A 14736-nucleotide genomic window follows, 5' to 3' on the forward strand; every position below is an offset into this window, starting at 1 on the left:
CTTAGGACGGACGAACCAGGCTTTGGCACGTCCTCGCTGCAGCCTCCTCTCACTTTGGCTTTACATTATCGAGGAACTTTACAGGTCAGTGTTGTACGGTCGGCACCTCATGCCGGGATATTGTGCCTTTTTGAGTTTTCCTGTCTCTTGAAGTGACGAGGAGAAACATATGAATGGGTCCCTGACTTCCTCATCGGGGGGGGGCTTCCTTACATTTCTCTGCTAACATCATCAAATTGAAAGAGATCATTTAGCTACGATAAATTAGCTCATGTTTTTCAGATTTGCTGAAATATGTTTTGGTTTCTCAGTGAACCTCGACTTGAGCTGAAAGGTATATTATATTACATCAGATTTTGGATGAAGGAGCTTTTACATCGACCTTTGAAAGCAACTAAATCATTCTTCCACAAATTGATGCCAGAAGGAAGCCTGACAACACAATAAAAAGTTTTTTTTTTTATTTGACTATATCAGAGTTACAGGAAGATACTTACTACTTGAGTATAACCATCCCCGGTATGAGGAAATACATGACGTAGCCTTACAAGCAGCTCCTGCCGTGCTTAGAGTGCATGCAAGCTGGTAGGCTAAGGTCCAATAACAGAAACAAATCTGTTAAGGCATGCACTTTTTCTGTGCCAACAATAACATCCTCATGTTGGAGCTCGGTCTGGCTGCACCGGCTACTAACAGTAGTTTCCAGTGCTCCTCTAAGTGTTGGAGTTTCCAATTCATCATTGACAGCATCTGAACTGATTCTGCCAACAAAGTATTTCAGAATGAAACGTGCTCTTTAAAAAAATATATATCCTTCATGAATTTGTCCCCCCCCCCCCCACTCGTCAGCAGCAGTTGTTAGGAATTAATATATCCAAAAGGGCTTTTGCTCATATCCTCTTGAGGAACACGTAGCTTCGGACTTAATGAGCAGTTGAACAGAAAGTCAGACTGATGAGCGAACGCAGCAAAGATAAGCACATTCTGTTCCGCAAGAATCCACGGAGGGTATGAGCCGTTTGCTGTGTGATGCTGACTATTTTATTGCAGGCTTAATGGTACGATTTGCCAAACGAATTCTCATGAGCGCCTTTCCACATCTGACAGCAAGAAACTTACCTTGCTCTAGAACGGCATGGGCCCCTTGTGGGAAAGACGTGGCCGTGGGCGTCTCCTCTTCCAGCCGGATGGTCTGTGGCTCTGACCGCCCCTTGCAGGGTTTTGCTGGACCATTTTTCTCACCGTAGCCACCTCTTGCAGTTCTCTGCCACGCTCCGCGGAGGCCATGGGACCTAAAGGACATGCGTAGAGGAAAAACTGTTTAGAACCCCCACCCTGAAAGAACTCTCCGATAAATGAAGTTTGATTGAAGATGTTTCACCACGAGGCTTCTTCAGTTCTTAGAGACTTGTCAAGAGTTTAGATAATCTTGTTGGAGAAGAAAACAAGAAGGGACCGAAACCACCAAGGCAATCAGACTCCCCTGGAGTATTAGCATTTATTATATGCATGTTAATGCTACAGGGCAGTCATGGAACCTGACCAACGAATCCCCTGGAGTCATGAGCATCCAACAAGAGTACAAGTATCTAAACTCTCTCGTCTCTCAGTGGATGAGAGGCGAAACGTCTCCGATGGAACTTCAACAAGTCCAGTTGATTCTTCTTTTTTTTGCTCTTCATGATTTACTATGACCTGCATGACTGACTGAGAACCTGCACAGACATCTCCAATAAATGGTGTTTCACGCCCTCCTCTCATTCCCAGTATCACACCAGTTGATTATGAGCTAAGGCCATCAGTGTTGCATGATAACAGTGGTAATGGATGAGGAAACAAGGGACATGTATAAAGTGTGTGTAGGAGACAGAGCCAGTGTGTGTGTGGGCCTCATTAAGCCCACCCAGCATAAGAGTTCATCAAGACAGCAGATAGAGAAAACTAAACCCCATGTCTCATGTCTCCGTCACTCTTACCCAAGATTGCAAACATGGCTCACCAAGCAGACCTTGTGGAGGTGCGTCCCGTCACAGTGTTTGATCCAAGATTAGATTAGTTTCATAGCGATGTGTGTCTCCTGGAGGATGTGTGTGAATGTCTCGGGTAATCGTAAGTACCAGTGTGTTTGAGAGTAATCCCAGATGTTTTCAGTCATCTCTCAATGGTTTTCCTGATCCATTTAAGCCCCCCCCCCCCCCTTTTTATCAAATGGTTGGGTCCACTTCAAGTGTTTCAATGCCCTTCCAACCTTGCACAAATTGAAAGACCGATTTTTAACGATGCAGGTTGTGTTTTCATCTTGAGTTAGAGTGTAACATCTGTGAGACCATGTAAGTTAAAAGTTAACTTTAATCCAGCAGAATGACTCAACAAACCTGCAGGGTGGTCAGAGTCTTTGAGAGGTTTGGAGTGGACATGGGGTCAAAGACAGGATTTGTAAAGAGCAGACTCCCCTGAAAGCCTCTGTCTCCAAGTGGCCAAAAAGTTTAACCCAAGCCCGATGATATTGAAAAGAATGGACAGCGTAAAATCATTTCTGTTTTTTTTTTAAGGTCCAGTGATCCCTTCAGTATTTCCTAGATGTTTTTGACTCAAACTCCTTTTCTCACAAAGACCTACAAATCCTCATTAGGTGCTTCCTGACATAGAACTGACTGACATCGCTCACAGAGGGTCATGACATTCCAGCCTTTTCTCAGAGACACTAGCACAATTCGAAGAATTCCCAAGGGAACGACCTTCATTCAGTTTACGAAGGCTTTAGCGAGGACACTGACTGCAGATGTTTGGAACGACAAAAGGTGTGAAAGCAAATGCTGAAACGCTTACAAGGTTCCCGAGGTTCCTCGAGTTGCTTTTCATCAGTTCATATATTAACATGTGCTGATTCCAAAGCCTGGCATATGAACAGCACGCAGTTTTGCACCCAAGGGACATCACCTGATTGAAAATGCTTCTCTAATAGCCGAGATCAATTATATTTGAATGGAACGCAGCTTTCTTCAAGAGCTGCGTTCAAAATGCCATTAGGAGGAAGGGCTAAGTCTCTCTGCCGTCTTAATTGTTGACCTTCAGCTCTGGCACATTAAAGACATTTTTTAAAGCAACAACCTTCCATTGAGAAAGAGAACAAAGAGAAAGGTAGCCATCCTTCAGGCTTAAATTATGCAACACAGAGCAAGACATCTCGTTGAATGTATTGAATGCACTACATATTTATCCCTAAATGTCAGAGCTCTCAAGTTCCATCTACACCCTGATCTTCTTCTGGAAGCACATTACAAACTGTTTGTGCATGAACAGTGGGCTAATTCATTTGCAGGAAGGAAAGTCCGTGCAGCATATTTCCACATCAAATGCAGATCTAATGCAACAGTTGCTCAAATGCAGAATTTAATATTGATCATGTGATATTGGATAAAGGTGCACCATTGAATTCAGAATCGCTTTGTGGTTGTGCACACGAGAAAGCCGCTAAAAACCTGCCGTCCTGCGCACATCCACATCGACTGAATGTTTCACCCCGTCGGCTTCGCCCTCCCATCGGTGACGAAGTTTCAGACTGAATCGTCACTCGGCTAAATGTCTCCATTATACCAGAAGTAACTACACAACTACCATGGGCAAGTTTAACAGGTGCTGCAAACACGTGAGTCATTGTACACAGCCACCACACACACACACACACACACACACGCTGCAATGCAAGATCTCACGCAACTCATCTGCTGTTCCTCTCTGGGTGGCTCAGGTTGTCACGACCCAGGTCCATAATGAGACAGTTTAGATGTCTCCTGCCACAGCAGGCTGTCAGCCAGTGCTCAACACCAGGGTTCGAAGACAAAAGATCTCTCCCGACAAATCTCAAGAGATCCAATCTGGCTACAGGATAGAAGAGTGTAATGAAAGCTGCTAAAAATAAACCGTCCGCCAGTGATAAGACTGGAAGTAGAGATGAACTCTTTCTGCCTGCAGAAGAAGCATCGCTGTGTGACAGCTGGCCATGCGTCTCTATGCATCCGCATTGGAACTCACACACAGTAGATTAAATGTGGCAGCATCTGTTGCATCTAGATGACCCTTTATGATTGCGTCCACGGCATTGGATTATGCATGTATCATCTCTACAGACAAAGATGGTTCTGTCTCCGTGGCATCGAATGTGATTTAATCTCATGAGAGATCCTCCTGTTTGTGTTGAGCGGGTAAAACAGCAAGATGGCTGGATTGCATCTTGCAATAACAAGCACATTATCTCAACCTTTGATGACCTCAGAGTCCTTTTTCTACACTTATCACCCCACTCAGTAATTCCCTAATTTAATTTTAATCAAGTGGGAATTTCAGGAATGCCTAGTACTGCTGTTGGTGCCTGATTGAAAGGAGAAGCGGTGGAAGTGGTCAGCAGAGGAGGGAATAGCTGATAGTGTCACAAACTGGCTGCTCAAAACGAAGTTAACTGCTCCTTAATTCCCTGTCCCAGTTTCAGCACCACTTCCTACGTTGATATCGGTTTCGTTGTCTTTTTTAAATGGCCGGCTCTCCGTCTTATTGTGGCCCAGCGGAAGGTGGAACGCTGACAGCTTATTCCTGTTTCATTCTACAGCAGTCCATCAGTGGAATCTGGGGGGGAAGTTGTCTATCCAGTCCGGGAAGAGGAACGACTGTCCTCTGGTTTAATACCAAGTTCATCAACTGCCCTCATGTTTGGCAAGAGCCAACTGTTTATCACTGCGCTGTGTGTCAATGCAGAAACACAGGCAGCGGGGCAAATGGGCCTGAGCTGCTTATTGATAGTCGTAAAGCGGATTTATGTGCACCTCCTGCCAAAATGACCACATAACAAATGCCTGAACTTGTAAATGCAGCCACAGCGTAATTGTTTTTCTGCCACTAGGGCATAAGAGATTAAACTAAATAGTAATACGCCAGCGCAGGGCTGTGGCGTTAAATGTAAGCATGCACAGTCAAGCATGGCCACCGAAAATCTCATCCTTGATGCGTTTCATTTTCTCTGTGTCATTGCAGATTGATTTGCTGTCCTTGTGAATCCGAGTGTCGACTCGTGTTTGCTCACAGACACGCTGATTACGAATCAATTTAGCACAATCTGAATAACATTTAATCTCTCCCTATTTGTTTACTGTCCTACATGACTTAAATAAATCATGGTGCTCGGTGCAGTTTAACAGGGAGGAGTTGGCACTGAAAGGGGAGGGGCCAAGCTCATGTGCCCACAGAGGAATTCTATTTCACATTTTTGTGAAAGCAGGTTCTTTCACAGGTGAATGTATTTTTTTTAATTACTTGTGGTAACTTTCTTTGCATTGTAATGCTGGTCAGTTTCCCCCTTTGGTTCAAACTGAAATATCTGGACAAATATTAGATGGGTTTTTTAAATTCTTGTGACTTTGACAATCATTGTGCTTCTGTCCCACCCACTGTTGGATGACTACTATGACATTTAACTCACCCGTACCAATCATGACAGGTCAATCAAATATTATAACCAATGACGCTTCCATCTTCCTCAGCCGTGCCTTGTGTTAAATGCTCCTCAGTACTTGCATTCATGCTGTCAAGCTATACTGAATGAAGAAGACCTGCATTACACATGCTGCTTACACAGCAGCTAGTATGCTAAAACGCAGAGCCACTTTGAGCTCATTATCCCTAATTGTTGCCTGGCTGTGCACTTTGGACACAGTTGTTTCTATCGAATCTGAAATCTAACCTCTTATGTGAAAGCATGTCCTCTTGCACAGTAAATTATAGATAAGATAATTTTTGTGTCTGCATGAGAGGATTTCATATTGTGTGCATGTGTGCATGTGTGTGTGTGTGTGTGTGTGTGTGTGCAATCCTTATAGGTAACTTAACTATATTTCCTAGTGGGAGAGAGCAAGAATAAATACCCTGATGAGTGTATCCATGGTTTTTACCAGGTCTCTATGGTGTGCATCCTTCCTTCATTCACTAAAAGACGCTAATGAATCCATCTATATAGCATGCCATTACCACGGATGTGCTAACCCACTCAGCCAGGGAAGCTTCCCACTGCATAAGCACATTAGGGGATCAGGATTATTTAGCCAAGCAACAAACGTGTTGATTGTTCCAGAAACAAGCCAAACATGCCTTTTTTTAACATCTAAACAAATACGGGTACATTCATCATATTGGAGATGGCTAGCCTCCACACACACACACACACACACACATGCTCATCCATCACATATTGAATAGTGCCTATAATTAAAGAGGCAGTTCATAATTCAGTCCAGCACGCAGGGTCAGAGGGAGTGTCCGTCACATTGCCTCCCAGTAAGTCTGGGCTTTGGCAGAAACTGATAGCTGACTTTCTGAACACGTTACCATGGCAGCCATCAAGAAAGGCATTCAAAGCAAAATGAATGACATTCATGTTACTTGAACCTGGTTTTAGAGTAGTGGATTTGTGTCTGTGGTGATTTCCACGTCCTCTGGGCGCCACGGGACTCGGCCCCTCGTTCCTCTCGGGGTGTTTGATATGCAGCATTGTTGTTCTGTGATAATGCTCGGCTTGTGACTGAGATGAAGGCTGGCTTTGTCTACGCAATCGCCTGCGAGGAAACCAAAGTGCATGAAAAGTTGCTCCCATTACTGCAACCTTGAAAATGTAACCTCTTGTCCATCCCGCTGTGAAAGTCGCCCCCAGCCTAACAGAAGGTTCAGAACAAATTAAAAACAACCCATTCTGCCAGCTGGTTTTCTGCAGGTGCAGGTTTCTGCAGAACGTGGTGTTATATATGCTTCTGAATTAGCGAGTGCATGAAATGATGTGTGAGGTGGCGTACTCTGCTATGACCAGAGTACTGAGTTCAAAGGGCCGCAGCTGCGTTGAACTCGCTAATGAATCCTCTCTCTCTCTCTCTCTCTCTCTCTATCTCTCTCTCTCACCACTTGATTGCCTTTTGTTTTATTCACCATCCCACTCCAGTTAAAGGGGTGAATTTGTGTCTATAATGTTACTGCAGGTTGGCGCGTCATGAACACGAGCAGCAGCGGAAGCAAAATGTAAAATAAAAAGGGAGATTTCTTGAGTGTCAAAACGCCTCAAAGAGATGCCGACTTTGTTTCCGGCTCATCTTTGCACATGGCTGGTACAGTGGGTATGTGAGACTACCAACTGTTGCCCTGATCTCTAGAGATTGCATGTCAAGGGCAAAGGATGCTCCAGCCTTCAGTTTCCATGGGCACGCTAATCAGATGTGAAACACAGCCCCGCCCTCTCCTGTGTCATCACTGCACTCATGCTGTGAACATGAATGCCTTCTCCAATTTGAGATGTGGGAGAAAGAGAGAGAGAGAGAGAGCGAAAGAGCGAGAGACGTTCGCTGCAGCTTTTCATACGCTACAGCACTATTTAAGGTAAAGTAACATTGCATCAGAACATTTACCACTATAGAGAACACAGAGCAATGGCGCTGACGCATAAATGGATAGGCCGACCGGACTGCGGTCACTCGTTCAGACATATGGTGTGAATGCCAAGAATCACATACACGAAAAAGCAAAATTGAGATGGTGACAAGAGCAAGCACATTAAGCTGACGTCTCTGAAAGCAGTAGCTAAACGCTAGTACTGCTAAGTACTGCAAAGTACTGTCAAAGATGCAAAGAGGGGATTTGTGTCAGGAGCATATCTTGGAGAATATTAAATTATAGTGTTATTTAAAATTGCTATTTGTTTTTATTTTTAGCAGATTATTTTGAGTAATTTAACGAGCAGATTCAGTGATTTACATAAATTGATGTCTGCTAAAGCATCTAATTGTTAATATAATGGTGATCCACTGAGTGGAGGCATAACATTCATGAGGATTTTTTTAGGGACAAATTTGGCTTCTCTGCGCTGCAAGTCAGTAAAAGTTTAGTCTCTAATGATCCGGTACATTTACAAGGTTTTCATCCGCTCTTAGGTTGTACAGTTTCAGTGGTGCGACTGCATCTTTATGAAATCCATACAGTGTTTTTTTTTTTGTATTCTTCCATTTTCACAAACATCTGTTCATGTTCAGGGGCCCTGGGAGCAGCGTGGCCTCTGGTGAACAGTGTTTGAGACAGGGAGACACAGCGAGGGGCCTCCTCCTGATCCAGGAAACGGCCCATGCTTTTAGTCAGCGGCAGATCATTTGATTGGCCTGTGTTTAAGCATAGTCGTGTATCTGAGGAATATTTTCCCAAGAAAAATAACATTTGTGATCCTAGACAGAGCTAGTGTAATTAATAACGCATAATTTAAGGAATGAATGATTTTTGTGTCGTGACAGAAGGGCCCCACATCTGTGCAAGATGGAAGAGATCTTAACTATTACCAGTTTCAAGCATTTAAAATAAGACCATGAGGTGGATGACTATTTGAAAACAGCATAATGTTAACCTAAACCATATTTATTTGATTCGCTCTAATTCCCTTATATATTTACGGACCAATTTAACTGATAAAGTAAGAATTACTGGCGAAAATGTCGCCTCTAAAGTAATATATGGAAGTCGTATTTTCCCAGTCTTGGCTCTTACAAATTGAGCATGAAAGTAATTAAAGCACCTGCATTCCTAAAGACCACAATATTTATTCTGCGGTCTGGCAGCCCGTTAATAAAAATGTCCACTCAGATCTTGATCATGAATCTGATCTGCTTGGGCTACCATTATAAATTTAACATTTATTGTTCAAAAAGAGAGTCATAAATCACTTTAATATTGGACACCGGTGGAAAACAGAGTGGTTTTAAAAAAAAAATGTCTGGCTCTAATTAAGTAGTAAGGAGGGCCCCAGGCTTGAGGATAGGGTCTGGTTAACACAGGACCCCCCCTCCACACCTCTGCGACCCCTTTGCCCAAACCTCAAAGTTGTATCCAAAAATTCAAAGTGGGATCTGGACTGGAACAGACATGTACATGTAAGGATCGGAATGGAATTTCATTTGCATCCAACTTATAGCACATGTAGCTGAGCAGAGGAAGTGACATGACAGCTAAGTGTCATTATTACACATATGGATGTTCTTTTGAAAGACCAGATCAGCTGCTTTTACATGGAGCTGTGGTTTCCTCATGCTGACACAACCTCTCAGCTCCCAGATAGTCCCTCTTCCTTGGCCACCCATTTACATTTCTGTACTGTTACTCCCCCCTTTGCCTTTCTCCTCTTCAAGGCGTTCACTCTAAAGGGAATGCCTAAATGAGTAGATTTATTCATTCAAAGAGTTCTGAATTACATTACAGCAGCCCAGCAGTCACATATGCCAAAGTCTTCAACAGCTGAGTTCTCCAGGGAGTGTTAGCCCAAAGGTTAGCCTTATATCCATACCAAATGAGTTATGATTGCTAACTAAAGCGCCTCCTCAACTCCCACCCACTCCACAGCAACTCTGTTTGGATGGTAGAAAATATTTAACAATAAATGTCATCAAAACCTACAGGTAAACCGAGGCGGGGTACACCCTGGACATGCCGCCAGTTCATCGCAGGTCTGTTATTATAGTAATTACGCTAAATGTAATTAGAGGAAATACGCTAAACAAAGGGATGCCTGCTTTAAGTATTCCATGAATGTAAAAATGTTCAAGTTTAAAAAAAAACTGCATTTGAGTTGTAGTCACTTTTATCAATGATTTTTTTTTTTAAACACACCTGTACTTGTTTTAATCAAATCGTGGAGTAGGTTTTTAAAAGTGATCCCTACTTATAGCCTAACAACTCGTGTTTAATATGTATGTGTGTGTGTATAACATTCTTAACCCAAGATGTCCAGTTACTCAAAATACTCTACTAAGAGTAGAATTATTGATTCAAGCCTGTTTTTTTGAATGTCTGTGTTAAAATATAGGAAGAAAAATAAGATCAAAAGTCTGAAAATACCTGAAAACTCAAGAAGTACAGTAACACTCCATCAAATAAATTTCATTTGACCCTTTGTTTGAGTGTGTGTGTTTTATGGTATGTGTGTGTGTGTGTGCGTGTGTGTGACACAAACCCAGTTGGTGCTCACGTAAAAGGAAACAAGGAAAAGGCCTTGTGATTCTCCGTAATCCCTTAATAACCTTTCCACTGAAGACCTTTGACACAAATGTTTGCCCGTATCGTTAGCATGTTATGCCAGGGCATCTGGAAAAATTTAGCTGCTGTTGTTCTCGCACTGGCCACCGTAATCACATCCACGGGCACAGACATCTTTTTTACATTAGAAAACCCCAGATTACATTTTCAAGCTTCCTTAATGGTTGGTTTAGTTCCATAGATGTCGTTACCAAAACAATCAGACCTAGCGAGTAGCGCTTCATGACTCCATTTAATGTGCTGGAGCGCTCCTGTTTTGCGTGTCCTGTGACCCATAACTTTTGCTTGATCATCTGAACAAGGCGGATGGTACAGTGTATGCATTATGGTGCCTGCAGCGCAACCAGCCCCAACAATACATCAAAGTTTAATACGGAATAATAGCTCTGCCGACAGCTTTCATAAAATCACCCCCCGCTTCCTGAGGAGACGATTCCTCCACCAGATAATGGCACTGATCTGGGCCTTGTGGCCCTCACACACACACACACACACACATGCTTAGATTGAACAGGTGAGGCAGTTGTGTGTGTGTGTGTGTGTGTGTGTGTGTGGAGGTAGGTGCATGTGTGTGTCTGAGCCAGCTGCTTTTGTTTTTATCCTGCGCGTCCCTAGGTGAAAATTGTCAGGGTGGTTTCCATGGCGGAAATAGAATGAAGCTTTGATATCCTCTAATGGGCCGCGTCACATATGAGAATGTTTTGAGAATCAGAACTGTTTATGTACCAGTCTGGGGAGTTACACAGTAGGAAGAGCGATCGGCTCGGAAATGAATTATGGATAGCACATGTCTAAAGCTGGAACCCACTCCTGAGTCAGAGTGCCTTTCAGAGATGGGCAATTGAAGTGCTGCTAAAGGATGCTAATATTACATAGAGAAAGCCACAGCAGCTCCTTTAGTGTCCTGAATGAATATTGCAAGTAGCATTTAGGTGGCTGGGGAGGGTTGCCTGTTGCATTACGAATTGTTGCTAATATGCAAATGCATCCATGAATAAAATCAGGACTCAGGCACACTTCCACACCCTGCTGTATATTAGTCAAATGTAGTTCTGTAATTCAATACATCCTGCAAGTGCACACGCACACGCACACGCACACGCACACGCACACACACACACGCACACACACACACACACACACACACACACACACACAGCACCCGCTGTCTCACTTTCAGTGTCTCTCTCTTATTTGCACACATGTACATACAGATATGCCTGAGAGAGAGAGAGAGAGAGAGAGAAGCCTACTGAACTAGAAAACCGTTTGTCTTGAGATGAAAGGCTTTCACACCCACTGCCTACATGCAGAGCCTCTTCCGACACCTTCCAGCGACAGCGCATACTGTAGCAGAGGCTTGTGCTGCGCAGACACACTCCAGCTACAGCATCCCTCCCCACACCCACCAACGCCGCAACACACTTGCATCCCCGCCTCTCCTTCACTCCTTTCTTTTTCTATCTGCCAACGGAGGTCTTGACACTACAGTAGCAGCCGGGCGACAGAGCGGCCGCATAAATGGCTCGACTTAAACAATGCTTCGAGGGATAAGCTCCCGTGGAAAAGCCCGAGGCGCAGCAGCCTTGCTTTTCCTCCTCATTGCCGGTGTAGCACGGTGGGCTGTCAGGCGTGGAGCATGCTTTAGCCACTTGCAGGGTGTGAAAACCGGCACTGACAATGACGCCAGATAATTGCTTCCCATTTACTCATGTGCTGAGAGCCTCGGACTAAAATAGCATGTCACTGGAACAAATGTGCTAGGAAGCACTGTGGCCGTGGATGGATCGATACACAGAGTGGAGAGCATCTTGCAAACATGAAGTCTCCACAGCATCTTTAAACCACGGGCATTGCTTTGCCTATTATCATCCTTTTTTTTTACTATTTAGAGCACCTCGTAATGATCTTAACACAATCTACATCTTATATTCTCTACATTTTCTAGGCTCGGCAGCATCTTCCACATGTTTTAGCTACAAACAATGCTTATGCCGGTGTGTTTGCCAAGTTACTGTAGTTGGCTGGAAGCTGAAAATCCCAAGACATTTACGTAGGCCTAACTGTTGTTTTTTCACACCACAATGTTACCTGCATCACATCTGCAGGCTGCTCGCCGGTCTCCAAACTAACCCTCCCAGCCCCTTCGCTCCCGTTAGAGGGACTGTGCCCTGCCCCTGTAATACCCCCCCCCCCCCAGTCAATGTTTTGTTCCAAATATTAGATGATTTAAATCCATATCCAGTTCAACAATGGCTCCAGGGATGCAGCTTGCAGCACTTTACGGAAATTTACTGTGACAAGTCATCAAGACTGAGCCCCTCACGAGACGATGGGTGCATGCGGGATCTGTGCTCCCCTCATCAATGCGCACCACAATTACAGTCCTCATTATCATCACCACAGGAGGCTCGCACGCATGCATAGGTATAGCCGTACCCTGCTGCACAATCACAGTCATGCAAGAATCATCCAGCACTTGGCTAAGATTAGTCGGGTTCCCTCCACCTCACAGGACATGCATATCTTACATTTCCTAACAGCCACAACAGTCACCCATACATGCAGCACATCTCAAGGGATAGCTCCACACATGAATGTACATCATCATCATCATCATCATCATCACCATCTCCAGCTCTCACTAGCTTAAATCAAGGTGAGTCCGGGAGGAAAATGATCAATCTAAGCTCGAAAGCCACCTTCAAGTTTCCCATAAGAGCTATGCCTGTAGAATAGCAGCCAGTATAACCACTGCAGTGCAGTACTGTATACAGCCAGGTGCTGATATCCCTGCCTTTTAGAGCCCACACAAAGCTAACCATGCTGAGTAACTGATCAACTATAGCTGCCTGCACTAGCCCAAGGCAAACAGAAGGAGAACTAGAAAGCAGAAGGAGACGGCCAGCGACAGGGCTGGCCGCTCCTGTACTCACCAGCACTGGCAGAACGCAGCAGAGACACCAAGAGCACAATCACCAGCGTCAGGATCTTCACATTCATTTCTGCACTCCCCTCTGGCTCTCTGCTAGTCACTCGCTGATATACTGTAGTGGTGGGTGTGTGTGTGTGTGTGTGTGTGTGTGTGTATGTGTGTGTGTATGTGCGTGTGTGTGTGTGTGCGTGTGTATGGTGTGTGTGTGTGTGTGTGTGGATGGGAGGGAGGGAGAGGGAGAGAAGGGGGAGAGCAGCTGAGCGAGCAAGAAAGAGAGAGAGAGAGACTGTTTGCTCCCCTGTGTGTGTATGTGAGAAGTGAGTGTGTCAATTTGTGTGTGTGTGGTGGCTTCCTGTGTGTTTATCTAAATGTGTGTTTGTATCAGTGTGCGACAGCAGACTGAAGGCACGTCTCTATCTCTTCCACAGAGGCGTGTGTGTGTGTGTGTGTGTGTGTGTCTCTCTGTGTGTGTCTTCTTTTCTTCTGTCAGAGAAACGACAACGTGAGCCAAGTCGAGTGGAGCTGTGAATGTGTTGGAAGTCCGCTTGCAGGTCTGTCTGCCGGTGTGTGTGGTTGTCTAGCTGGTCATGAGGCTTATGTATCAGTGACACTGTGGGTCATGGAAATGCCCCCCCCACACACACACACACACACTCCTCCTCATCATCACCTAACATCTCCTCCCCTTTTCCACAAACATGTAAGTGCACATGCACGGAGGAAGGAGCAGGGGAAGACAGCAAATCGGGGTGGAAAGGGGAGGGGGGGGGGGGGGAGTGAGAAGGTGAAGGGTATGGGAGCATGCAGGTTTATGATAATACCCAAACAGATGCTCTTGTTGAAAAGTCTTTGAATCCAGGAATCAAAATACCAGCTTATTGGCGGGGGGAGTGGATGAAAGAAGGGAAGGTGTGAGATGAGGTTCATGCTTTCCTGCTTTTGTGTCTACGCCAGCTGTATAGTTCTTTTCTTCCTCCCTATTCTTTACCTCAGCAGCTCCGGCAGCCCCGTCTTGAAGGAAGGTACGACTTAAATCATTGGGGGCTGTTTGAAGTCAGTGTCCGTGCAACTGGGAGTAACCACAGGAAAAAACTTATCAGACTCTGCCTGATCGCATCTCCTGGACTATTTGTTCCACTGGCCTGAAGTCATTTGTTTTATTTTGCACCGCAGACTATATTCTTTGCGCGAACAAAAGCCACACAAAAAAAACCACCACCCTTGCATGGCAGTGACATAAATCAGTTTAAATATTTATTTTTTTCATTTGTTTATTGCACAATAAGCGGGAAAGGTTGCATATCTTGCTGTGAATTGTGAGAACTATAAGTAGGTACAAGAAGTCCTTATCGCGTTTAGCCATAAAGCAGCATCAATGCTACGACTTTCTATGTCCCCACTTGAGAAGAAAATTCTGGAGGGGCGATAAATTGTGTGCATTTTAAAGTAGGCACACATTACACTCCACCCTACTATGACATGTTATCCTTTGCCCTATTACGTGGATTCTGCAGATCTGGTCCAACAAATTGAAGAACTGAAAGGTCCGACACCACAATGCTAAAATATATAAAGAGAGCGTATCACCTCATAAAAAAAAAGATATTTTATTCAATATTCTGCTCACTTTAGACCCATAGTTCAGAATCCCCAAAGGGCTGAAGTGACACATGATGGATGGACCGCCTTTGGCCACA

The 14736-nt window shown here is 44.5% G+C and overlaps 1 protein-coding gene across 1 annotated transcript; it reads right to left on the minus strand.

The window, feature by feature from the left end:
- Window positions 1-1125: 1125 nt before the first annotated feature.
- apln (apelin) lies at window positions 1126-13107 on the minus strand. Its single transcript, XM_068740677.1, has 2 exons — window positions 13041-13107; window positions 1126-1292 (listed from the first exon to the last, which is right to left on the minus strand). Exons 1-2 carry the CDS (start codon window positions 13105-13107, stop codon window positions 1126-1128), a joined length of 234 nt encoding a protein of 77 aa, XP_068596778.1.
- Between the last annotated feature and the right edge of the window lie 1629 nt (window positions 13108-14736).

The sequence above is a fragment of the Brachionichthys hirsutus genome, chromosome 6, assembly GCF_040956055.1.
Source record: "Brachionichthys hirsutus isolate HB-005 chromosome 6, CSIRO-AGI_Bhir_v1, whole genome shotgun sequence".
In the NCBI taxonomy this organism is placed as follows: Eukaryota; Metazoa; Chordata; class Actinopteri; order Lophiiformes; family Brachionichthyidae; genus Brachionichthys; species Brachionichthys hirsutus.

Bases quoted from the DNA above. Each gene is read 5' to 3' on its own strand.
- apln (XM_068740677.1), bottom strand. From the start codon at position 13,107: ATGAATGTGAAGATCCTGACGCTGGTGATTGTGCTCTTGGTGTCTCTG. The intron at 1,293-13,040 runs GTGAGTACAGGA...CATGTCCTTTAG, and splicing joins GCTGCGTTCTGCCAGTGCTG to GTCCCATGGCCTCCGCGGAG.